This window comes from Pleurodeles waltl, chromosome 6 (genome assembly GCF_031143425.1).
Source record: "Pleurodeles waltl isolate 20211129_DDA chromosome 6, aPleWal1.hap1.20221129, whole genome shotgun sequence".
NCBI lineage: Eukaryota > Metazoa > Chordata > Amphibia > Caudata > Salamandridae > Pleurodeles > Pleurodeles waltl.
The window spans coordinates 855,423,179-855,435,419 of NC_090445.1; the positions used below are offsets into that span (position 1 = coordinate 855,423,179).

General features: G+C 44.3%; 1 protein-coding gene across 1 annotated transcript in view; it reads left to right on the forward strand.

The window, feature by feature from the left end:
* PPRC1 (PPARG related coactivator 1) overlaps window positions 1-12,241 on the forward strand; it is a 191,849-nt gene that overhangs the window by 75,580 nt on the left and 104,028 nt on the right. The window contains exons 7-9 of the mRNA XM_069239597.1: window positions 4,714-4,774; window positions 6,052-6,119; window positions 6,463-7,318. Of these exons, the coding sequence (XP_069095698.1) occupies window positions 4,714-4,774; window positions 6,052-6,119; window positions 6,463-7,318 (985 nt within the window). The remainder of the gene's footprint in view (window positions 1-4,713; window positions 4,775-6,051; window positions 6,120-6,462; window positions 7,319-12,241) is intronic.

A 12,241-nucleotide genomic window follows, 5' to 3' on the forward strand; every position in this document is an offset into this window, starting at 1 on the left:
AGACACCCCTCTAGCAGGCCTTACAGCCCTAAGGCAGGGTGCACTATACCATAGGTGAGGGTGCCAGTGCATGAGCATGGTACCCCTACAGTGTCTAAACAAAACCTTAGACATTGTAAGTGCAGGGTAGCCATAAGAGTATATGGTCTGGGAGTCTGTTTTACACGAACTCCACAGCACCATAATGGCTACACTGAAAACTGGGAAGTTTGGTATCAAACTTCTCAGCACAATAAATGCACACTGATGCCAGTGTACATTTTATTGCAAAATACACCCCAGAGGGCACCTTAGAGGTGCCCCCTGAAACTTAACCGACTGTCTGTGTAGGCTGACTAGTTCCAGCAGCCTGCCACACCAGAGACATGTTGCTGGCCCCATGGGGAGAGTGCCTTTGTCACTCTGAGGCCAGTAACAAAGCCTGCACTGGGTGGAGATGCTAACACCTCCCCCAGGCAGGAGCTGTGACACCTGGCGGTGAGCCTCAAAGGCTCACCCCTTTGTCACAGCCCAGCAGGGCACTCCAGCTTAGTGGAGTTGCCCGCCCCCTCCGGCCACGGCCCCCACTTTTGGCGGCAAGGCTGGAGGGAACAAAGAAAGCAACAAGGAGGAGTCACTGGCCAGTCAGGACAGCCCCTAAGGTGTCCTGAGCTGAGGTGACTCTGACTTTTAGAAATCCTCCATCTTGCAGATGGAGGATTCCCCCAATAGGGTTAGGATTGTGACCCCCTCCCCTTGGGAGGAGGCACAAAGAGGGTGTACCCACCCTCAGGGCTAGTAGCCATTGGCTACTAACCCCCCAGACCTAAACACGCCCTTAAATTTAGTATTTAAGGGCTACCCTGAACCCTAGAAAATTAGATTCCTGCAACTACAAGAAGAAGGACTGCCTAGCTGGAAAAACCCCTGCAGAGGAAGACCAGAAGACGACAACTGCCTTGGCTCCAGAAACTCACCGGCCTGTCTCCTGCCTTCCAAAGATCCTGCTCCAGCGACGCCTTCCAAAGGGACCAGCGACCTCGACATCCTCTGAGGACTGCCCCTGCTTCGAAAAGACAAGAAACTCCCGAGGACAGCGGACCTGCTCCAAGAAAAGCTGCAACTTTGTTTCCAGCAGCTTTAAAGAACCCTGCAAGCTCCCCGCAAGAAGCGTGAGACTTGCAACACTGCACCCGGCGACCCCGACTCGGCTGGTGGCGATCCAACACCTCAGGAGGGACCCCAGGACTACTCTGATACTGTGAGTACCAAAACCTGTCCCCCCTGAGCCCCCACAGCGCCGCCTGCAGAGGGAATCCCGAGGCTTCCCCTGACCGCGACTCTTTGAATCCAAAGTCCCGACGCCTGGGAGAGACCCTGCACCCGCAGCCCCCAGGACCTGAAGGACCGGACTTTCACTGGAGAAGTGACCCCCAGGAGTCCCTCTCCCTTGCCCAAGTGGAGGTTTCCCCGAGGAACCCCCCCCTTGCCTGCCTGCAGCGCTGAAGAGATCCCTAGATCTCCCATTGACTTCCATTACAAACCCGACGCTTGTTTCTACACTGCACCCTGCCGCCCCCGCGCTGCTGAGGGTGAAATTTCTGTGTGGACTTGTGTCCCCCCCCGGTGCCCTACAAAACCCCCCTGGTCTGCCCTCCGAAGACGCGGGTACTTACCTGCAAGCAGACCGGAACCGGGGCACCCCCTTCTCTCCATTCTAGCCTATGTGTTTTGGGCACCACTTTGAACTCTGCACCTGACCGGCCCTGAGCTGCTGGTGTGGTGACTTTGGGGTTGCTCTGAACCCCCAACGGTGGGCTACCTTGGACCAAGAACTGAACCCTGTAAGTGTCTTACTTACCTAGTAAAACTAACCAAAACTTACCTCCCCTAGGAACTGTGAAAATTGCACTAAGTGTCCACTTTTAAAACAGCTATTTGTCAATAACTTGAAAAGTATACATGCAATTTTTATGATTTAAAGTTCCTAAAGTACTTACCTGCAATACCTTTCGAATGAGATATTACATGTAGAATTTGAACCTGTGGTTCTTAAAATAAACTAAGAAAAGATATTTTTCTATATAAAAACCTATTGGCTGGATTTGTCTCTGAGTGTGTGTACCTCATTTATTGTCTAGGTGTATGTACAACAAATGCTTAACACTACTCCTTGGATAAGCCTACTGCTCGACCACACTACCACAAAATAGAGCATTAGTATTCTCTTTTTACCACTATTTTACCTCTAAGGGGAACCCTTGGACTCTGTGCATGCTATTCCTTACTTTGAAATAGCACATACAGAGCCAACTTCCTACAGCTGCCTATTACACCAAAGGCACACTCAACCAGAAAAAAAGGTGCTACCATGGCCTTTCTAGGAAATATTCCAATGAACGAAATATGTAAGGCAGCAACATGGTCTACGCCTCATACATTTACCAAACACTACTGTGTAGATGTGTTAACTGCACAACAGGCCACAGTAGGTCAAGCTGTACTATGAACATTATTTCAAACAACTTCAACTCCTACAGGCTGAACCACCGCTTTTGGGGAGATAACTGCTTACTAGTCTATGCACAGCATGTGTATCTGCAGCTACACATGCCATCGAACGGAAAATGTCACTTACCCAGTGTACATCTGTTCGTGGCATTAGTTGCTGCAGATTCACATGCGCCCACCCGCCTCCCCAGGAGCCTGTAGCAGTTTAGAAGTTGATCTTGAACATTTGTAAATTTGTAAATATATTACTTTAAACTTCATTATGTACATACGTATTCACTCCATTGCATGGGCACTATTACTAGCATACAAAACTCCTACCTCACCCTCTGCGGGGAAAACAATCTAAGATGGAGTCGACGCCCATGCGCAATGGAGTCGAAATGGGAGGAGTCCCTCGGTCTCGTGACTCGAAAAAAGACTTCTTCGAAGAAAAACAACTTGTAACACTCCAAGCCCAACACCTTGGCTGGAGGTGTGGTTATATTTTTTTTGTACAGTGTTAAGTTGCACTTAAAAGTTGAAAGTTAATGTCTGGAGTTGCATCTCTGATTGCACTTTATTAGCTGTAGAGGGAGGGGAGACTATTTTTATTCGAATCCGCTCTAAATTAAGATTCAGGGATTTATGAGGGGTGGACTAATTTAATTTCTGTTTGGTATAAGGATCAGTTTTGGGTACCACCAAAACACTACAAGTATTTCCAAACATTTTATCATATTGACCTGGTTACCTTATTCTGCAGCACGTGATGGATTTTGGTTTTATGTTTATACAGATGTTTTTGATGCACACGGACAAGTATGGATTTGTGTGATTGGGGTGATAAACCAGTTAAAGGTAAAATACTTGGAACCAATTTTTCATAGTTCGTTTGCTGATCTTGCAGTTATTTTGGGGTCAATGCCACTGGAGAGGTCTTCTCATTCAGTTATACTCATGCTTGTCTGTTAGTAATGAGCCGAAAACGGTCTTAAAACTGCCCTCATTGATACTGTGCAAAAATAAATTTAAAATGTTATGCCATAAATCTTGAGTCTACTTTGACACTGCCACATTTAATAATTTAGACTCGTAACTTTTTGGGGGTGGCTCAGTCCAGTAACCCGTTGGCCACCGGAGAAGGGTTTAATAATCTTCTCTTTGAATGTCTGAACGTGATCACATGGTGATTGTCAGCCCTAAACATTTGCCTCAAGGGCTCACATTTCTCAACACAATGTAAAAGATACCTTTGATGCAGTATTAGACGTGATTTCTTCCAACTCTGAAAAATAATTTAGTTCTTTTCATAGCATATTGGCAACTTGTCACTCACGATTTGCAGAAATGTAAAGTGATGTCTGTCTAGCGGCTTGTTCCACAATAGAGCTATTTTGTTTAACCTGTACCATATTTTTTTGTCCAGTAAGACATTTGATTGCATTCTCCTTTACTTGCTCTCAAAATGTTAATCGCTTGCATAGACCACCTCATGGAAGAGAATATTTTACTTAAAAGTAATACTATTATCTCTGTCAAATGCAGTGTGCATGAATCCACCACTGTCGGATTTGAACTGGTCCATGGGTGCATAATTAACAAAAATGTCTTGCTATGCCATCTATCATGGCATCTGGGGTGGCATTGAAGTACCTGTGCTGTTGTACATGACATCCATTTAGAGTTTAGAACTTCACAAAAAATGCTGGTCAGTTTAGCAATAGCCTCAATTGTTGCGCAGTGGCGAATACCAACATGTGGTGAACGATAAATACTGGATGAGTAAGTGATTCTTCCTCAACCATAAACCAAAAATCTTTAGCGTGAGTGGGTTCTCAAAAAAAAAAAAGTGCTAAACCGTGTTGTCTTAAACCAGTCTTCACTATATACTTTGTTTTAACTTTGTTACTTTTCAAAAATTAGGCGTGACTACACTTACTGGTGGTTTGATTTTCATGTTTTAGTGCATGACTAATGCTTTTCTATTTCTAAATGTGTATTCTTAATTCTTGCCACACTTAATTGAAATTACAAATGGTTATCTGCCTTTATGTGCTACTTAATTTTGCTGGCAAGTTCCTGCTTTTACTAACACTAAGCATAAGGATCCTTTGTTCCACTTAGGGTGGGAGGTAACACAGCGCTTTATGAAATTCCTCTAATTTGTCTCCTCGCACACCAGCCACCAGCTCTTGAAGTCCATTTGGCTTGAAGCTGTTAACACATCCGGTTTCTTTTCAGCAAAAGAGGAAAAGCACTGTTCACAAAGTCCTGGTGAAAACCTGGCTGTAGGAAACTCCAGGTGAGTATAGACATGGGTTACCCTACAGCTGCACACTGATCTTGTCAAGTGCTCTTTGGCATACGCTTGTACGGCTACAGACCATCTGTACAGTTCTTTTCCTGGGTAGGAGCTGCACGGCACAGTTTAGACAAGGCTGTGCTGTAGCGAAGTGTGTTTCAGTGCAGTCCAGCATGCCAAGATGTCTCTTGGCACCATAAGATATTGGCAGCAGTAGTGAGTATGAATTTAGTATCTGTTTCATGAAACAGTTGTGTTCTCATCCTTTGTTGGATTTTAAAGTGATTCTCCTTATATTTTAAATAAGGGAACATGGGTGTCCATAACTCTGGACCACGGTTTTGGAATGATCCTGTACACTAGGGTTTGGCCTTGGGATACTATAAGCAACTATTTAAAGCCAGAACAAGAGCAGTTTCATATTGGCAACAATGGGGGGGGGCATTTTATCAGCTGAGAAATGCAAACAAGCACCCCCTCAAAATCTTTTGTGATATTCTCCTTACAGCTATAGGATGATAAACTTACTCAGCTCATATATGCAAAGGGACTTTTTGCATCCAAACTGGAAAACATTGTAATGTCTCTGTGCCCACTTCATGAAGTAAAAATGGCATTTGAAGCAACAATCTGATTTTGGAAAATTGTCTATTTGCCTTACTTGTGTGCATTACATTGTTTTCACATGGTTGAAACTTGCCCTAACAGTAGTAGAGTTATTGCCAACATTCAGGAGATTTGATCTCCAGGAGAGTTCCCTTTCCTGCAGGTTTGCATTATATTTCTGAAGTGTGGATAGTTCTATAACTTTGAAGAATAAAATCTGGTGCCAAGCCCAAAGATGTTTCTTCCTGTCTGAATGCAAATTCTTACCTTTTCACAGCTCTGTTGTATGGACCAAATCAATGTTAATTAATTCAGCTATCTGGAGATGAGCTCATGAATTGAGCGCTAGTTTTTTTCAAACTTTGGGGGTGATGAGTCTATAATTAAAAAGTGATAACCATTTTTATGATAAAACATACACTGTGCTGAAGAGCAAGGTTATTACTGGGGAGGGCAGCGTGCCAGGCTGTGCATAAAAGCTTCTGACAGATCACAGTGACTATTCCTGTTGCTGTACTAATGGTGATTGGGGTGGTGAAATGTTTTCTGAACTTTTTATCTCCCAGTTGCTCTGAAGTCATGAAAGAGAAGTTGCTTTGACATGAATGAGTCTGTATGAGAGTCTGGTTCTGAGTTTGGCACTTTTTAAAAATTATTTATTCATTTGCCAGGTTTGAGACTGGAGTGGAGAAAACATCTTTAGACACCTTGCTAGCTCCAGGCTTCGGAAGCACCGCAGGTAAGTGCCTTTCTTAATATTTGATAATTGTTGAATAGTATTGCAATTTTTTTTGGGGGATGATTAGTTTATCCTTCGTAAGAGTGGCTCCAACTTGAATGATTTAGTTTTGCCTTTGAACAACCCAAATGGCCAAATCAGACTTTGACAATGTGACTATCTGGCCTGATCTCAAAAGGGCAATGTCAGTCTAAAAGACATTTAATTGTTCTTGTTAATTCACAGCGTGTATTTATCAAGTTGTACTGCTTAAGTTTTATAACAATACTGACATTGGACCTAGAGCATTAAAGTCCATGGCATTGCAATGTTTAGCTTAATTCTATTTTTCTTACACTTGTAGAATTGACACCTCCAGCAACCCCACCTCACCAACCGCTCTCATCAGTCACACATTTGGGAAAACCCAGCATTGTAAATGCAACTTTGCAAGAAGGGACTGGCAGCTCACCTCTCAAGACTGTCAAGCTTATTGAGGCAAAGCCACTCCCTCAAAGTAAGCTCCGGAAGCGGAACTCTGTGATCGATGCCTGCCAAACTCCTGCAGTCCATGTAGGATATGGTGAACATGATTACTGTTTCCTCAGTACTTCCCAGCCTGAGAACCATCTTGATGCCACACAATTGAAGACCGGGCTGACATCTCTACACTCTGTCTCTGCTTCAGAAGGTTCCCGTTGGAATGTAAAGCATCATCAGAGTATTGTAATCAAACCAATTAGCTCCATAACTAAGCGGTCCCAAAATAAAGACTGTCCAGTTCAGGATAAAGGATCTGAGAAGAGCATTCCCTGCAGTCCTAACAAGTCTTTGATGTACAATGACAGTGTCCCAACTAAGGATTGTAAAGCCCAGTTAGATCATAGGACTAGTGTAGCAAATGATGCAAATGTAAACTGCTCCACCACATCCGTGTTAATGTCCCCAGAAGCATCTCCCCACAACAGTGATGGAGGGGAGTTGAGGACTAAAGATCGGAGAGGTAATGCTGCTGCTTCCAAAAGGTCTCTGCGCTGCTATAGAAAACATAAAGACTCTGCAAGCCTCCAGTCAAGTGTCTGGCAGCGCCAAAGGACCCATACTAGTCGCTCATGCAGTTCTTCCTGCTCTAGCAGTGACAGCGAGGACTCTTCATCTTTCTCGTCCTCTTCGTCTTCAAGGTCACGGTCACGATCTGCACCACCTAAGAAACGGAGAAGGTAAGCTTGGTGTTAAATTAATAGTGTTGTAGGTTTGTTACACTTTACTGTTAGCAAAGTTTCATCACTATCCAGTGGTGTTAGTGTTTCAGAATTCTTTCTTCCTTTTAGAAGAAGGAAACCTGGTATTGTAAAGTTGCAAGGAAGAAGTCAATGTTGTCACTGTCCTTACAAGCCCAGAGAAGAACAACTCAACTGTAAGATACATTGGTGTGAAATTTTAGAAAACACCCACTTGTCTAAGACTGAAAGCTTCATGAATCTGATTGCATCTTCCCATTTCATGCCTGCAGTGAGGCGACAAATTATACCAGCATTCCTATAGTCTGAGCTCTATCTTCCTCATTATTTTGCCAAGGTTCATGTCTGAGTTTAGATTCTAGCGAGACGCCTGTTGAAGAGCTTTTCAAATTTATACCAAACACTGAAAATAAGTGTTCTATTTCTGTCAAATATTTAATTATTCATAGGCTCTGTTTATTATGATCTGTTATGAACAGCTGCTTGATTAGTTGGCTCTGAATGTGCCAGCGCCTCTCATGCCAGTGTTAATGAAATAATATTGTTGTAACTGAACCATTCCTCTCTAGTTTTTAGAGTGCCTTGTGAAATCCTTTGACAAATTTATATTTAAAGAGTCTCTTAAAGGGGGATTTTTTTTTTTACTGCAAGTAAACAAATTAAACAAGCATTGTCATAGCCGGTAGGTCTCACATTTGGGATTTTATAAGTGTTTAGTTAGAGCTATTGATTGTGCTATTGTTTGTAAGATATGTTGTACAGGTTGGTCCGCTGTGCAGCATGTTATACACATGTTTGTTACTGCTTGCTGGGCCCGGCTGCTGACAATTGTGGTTCAAGGCTTGTACAAAAAGGGCACAGTGTACTTGGCGCTGAAGGTCAGTGGAAGAAACTTTTCTCACTGTACAGTCAGGCAATGTTGGCCTTTGTCAGTTAGCTTAAAAAGGAGAATGTTGTGGACATATCTGGCTGTGCTGTCTTCAACCACGAGCGCCTGGACTGGGCTAGAGGAACAGTCTCGGGAGGGACGGTGTGGACGCTGATCCTGTCACGGGTCACCTCTTATACACAATATGGAATAACTGGGCACATTTCATTGAACTTTTGATAGTAAGTATCATTTATGTAGCGCACAAAGTATTTCAGATTGCCTTTTAGCGCTGCACAGCAGGTCATATAAATTACCCAGTATACAGTTATAATAATGCTACCGGCGCTTCTCCCTATTCGGGCTGCATCGTAATAAAATGTTAAACCGGTTTTCAAATTTCCACAGGGGACCAGATACGTGTCTGAAATATATGCGCTTAAACCATGAATATTTCCCTCGGGGTTAATGCTAATATGTAAAACTTATTCAGATGCCACTGTGCTGTTAAAAACGTTTCTGGGCGACGTAGCGTTCACGTCTGCGCAGTGGCACCTTGCTCATATAGTCCCAATGTGAGTCTGAAAAAACAGTGACACAACAAAGGAGTGCACTTTCTCAAAGATCAACATTGTTCTGTGCAATCATTTGTGTTCATGCTTGCCTTTTCAAGTGTCACCGTCTGCTTAGGGTCTGCCTTTTCAAATGTTTCTCATGTTTAAAAGACGGAGTCCTCCTTGCTGAGATATGAAGTTGTGGCCGGAGGAGGCGCTTTGACTACTGATCTGTTTGGAATCGGCATTCATGAACCTCAAGATTTGGTTGGATTCTTTACTCTTCTTAAAGGGATAAAAGTGCGTTAGTGAGAAAGAGCAAACATTTTATAAGTAAAGGAAATCCAATCGCATTTTACTGAAAACAAATTAAGTGAGCCAGATCTCAAAATCAAAATACCATTGCAAGTGTGCAATTAAACGAGGTAGTCCAAGACCATTAGACTAAAAAATAAACGAGCTATGGAAAACCAAAAGAACACTACGGTTGCAATGCCCAGGTGGGAGGAGGTAGAACGTAGTGTGATGGCCAACAAAAATATTCTTAGTGAAATTGCCTAGTAGAGAACTAAGCACACATAGAGGGACATTTAGAAAAATGTACCAATAAAAAGGAAGCATTTAAGACTAGCACAACATACAGCGAATGACATGAGTGGGTGTGGTTAAAGCACATAGACTGAATACAGCATGTCTTGCAGACGGCACTGCCTAGGCTCAACCTAAAAATGTGAGGTATAGTGTCTGTGTTGCCAGCTTAGGACCAACAAAGCCACTCATGCACGTTGTATAGTACTTGGGTAAAGTACTTCATGTCATTTTGCCTGTTCCCTTTTTCACCATAATTGTGAGCATATACCAAACACTAGATCAATGACTGGTTTACATACATTTTACAACAAGCTAGCCTCTGCAAGGTCTTGTCAGTTTAAAAAAAAAAAAAAAAGTTATGGGCTTGATATGCAAAACTCTGTACATGCATTCAAAATGGTTTTGCAGGCAAGGATTTATTCATATCAATGTTTGAGCACATCTCCTCACAGGTTATAAGCAGGTGATGAGTGGTAACCCCAGGGATATAATGCCCTGTAAGTTTGTGTGCAGCCACAAACTGGCATGTTCAGGGATATTCACCAACAACACTTAAATCTGTTACCATCATCTAAAAGTTTGGACGTTTACTCCTGGCAAGGGCAGAAGTAAAAAGGTTTTGTAGGTGTGAAGGGAAATGTTTTTCCATGGGGGCTGTATTTTCCCACTGGAAATAGTGTTTTAATAAGCGAACTTGCTCTGCAGCTTTACACGAGTAGATGTGTGTATTAGCTCAGGCCTAAACTGAATCATAAGTGAGTACTTTTTTCAGAAGTTGCTTCTTTGGAAACAAAGTTGCAGTCTTGGGTGAACAGAGCCGCTGTCCTCAGGAGTTTCTTGGTCCTTCTAGAGCAGGGCAGTCCTCTGAGGATTCAGAGGTCGCTGGTCCTGGGGAAAGCGTCGCTGGAGCAGTGTCTTTTCGAAGTGGGGAGACAGGCTGGTAGAGCTGGGGCCAAAGCAGTTGGTGTCTCCGTCTTCTTCTGCAGGGTTTTTCAGCTTAGCAGTCCTCTTCTTCTTAGGTTGCAGGAATCTGAGTTCCTAGGTTCAGGGGAGCCCTTAAATACTAAATTTAAGGGCGTGTTTAGGTCTGGGGGGGTTAGTAGCCAATGGCTACTAGCCCGGAGGGTGGGTACACCCTCTTTGTGCCTCCTCCCAAGGGGAGGGGGTCACATTCCTATCCCTATTGGGGGAATCCTCCATCTGCAAGATGGAGGATTTCTAAAAGTTAGTCACCTCAGGACACCTTAGGGGCTGTCCTGACTGGCCAGTGACTCCTCCTTGTTTTTCTCATTATCTCCTCCGGCCTTGCCGCCAAAAGTGGGGTAGTGGCCGGAGGGGGCGGGCAACTCCACTAGCTGGAATGCCCTGTGGTGCTGTAACAAAGGAGGTGAGCCTTTGAGGCTCACCGCCAGGTGTTACAGCTCCTGCAAGGGGGAGGTGATGAGCATCTCCACCCAGTGCAGGCTTTGTTACTAGCCACAGAGTGACAAAGGCACTCTCCCCATGTGGCCAGCAACATGTCTCGAGTGTGGCAGGCTGCTAAAACCAGTCAGCCTAAACGGGTAGTTGGTTAAGGTTTCAGCTCTGGGGTGTATGTTACAATAAAATGTACACTGGCATCAGTGTGCATTTATTGTGCTGAGAAGTTTGATACCAAACTTCCCAGTTTTCAGTGTAGCCATTATGGTGCTGTGGAGTTCGTGTATGACAGACTCCCAGACCATATACTCTTATGGCTACCCTGCACTTACAATGTCTAAGGTTTGGCTTAGACACTGTAGGGGCACAGTGCTCATGCACTGGTGCCATCACCGATGGTATAGTGCACCCTGCCTTAGGGCTGTAAGGCCTGCTAGAGGGGTGACTTATCTATACTGCATAGGCAGTGTGAGGTTGGCATGGCACCCTGAGGGGAGTGCCATGCCGACTTACTCGTTTTGTCCTCACCAGCACACACAAGCTGGCAAGCAGTGTGTCTGTGCTGAGTGAGGGGTCCCCAGGGTGGCATAAGATATGCTGCAGCCCTTAGAGACCTTCCCTGGCATCAGGGCCCTTGGTACCAGGGGTACCGGTTACAAGGGACTTACCTGGATGCCAGGGTGTGCCAATTGTGAAAACAAAAGTACAGGTTAGGGAAAGAACACTGGTGCTGGGGCCTGGTTAGCAGGCCTCAGCACACTTTCAAATCAAAACATAGCATCAGCAAAGGCAAAAAGTCAGGGGGTAACCTGTGAGAAAGTGGCCTCTTTCTAGCCTTGTTACCCCCACTTTTGGCCTGTTTGTGAGTGTATGTCAGGGTGTTTTCACTGTCTCACTGGTATCCTGCTAGCCAGGGCCCAGTGCTCATAGTGAAAACCCTATGTTTTCAGTATGTGTGTTGTGTCACTGGGACCCTGCTAGTCAGGACCCCAGTGCTCATAAGTTTGTGACCTATAGGTATGTGTTACCTGTGTAGTGACTAACTGTCTCACTGAGGCTCTGCTAATCAGAACCTCAGTGGTTATGCTCTCTCATTTCTTTCAAATTGTCACTAACAGGCTAGTGACCAATTTTACCAATTTACATTGGCTTACTGGAACACCCTTATAATTCCCTAGTATATGGTACTTAGGTACCCAGGGTATTGGGGTTCCAGGAGATCCCTATGGGCTGCAGCATTTCTTTTGCCACCCATAGGGAGCTCTGACAATTCTTACACAGGCCTGCCACTGCAGCCTGAGTGATATAACGTCCACGTTATTTCACAGCCATTTTACACTGCACTTCAGTAACTTATAAGTCACATATATGTCTAACCTTTACCTGGTAAAGGTTAGGTGCAAAGTTACTTAGTGTGAGGGCACCCTGGCACTAGCCAAGGTGCCCCCACATTGTTCAGGACCAATTCCC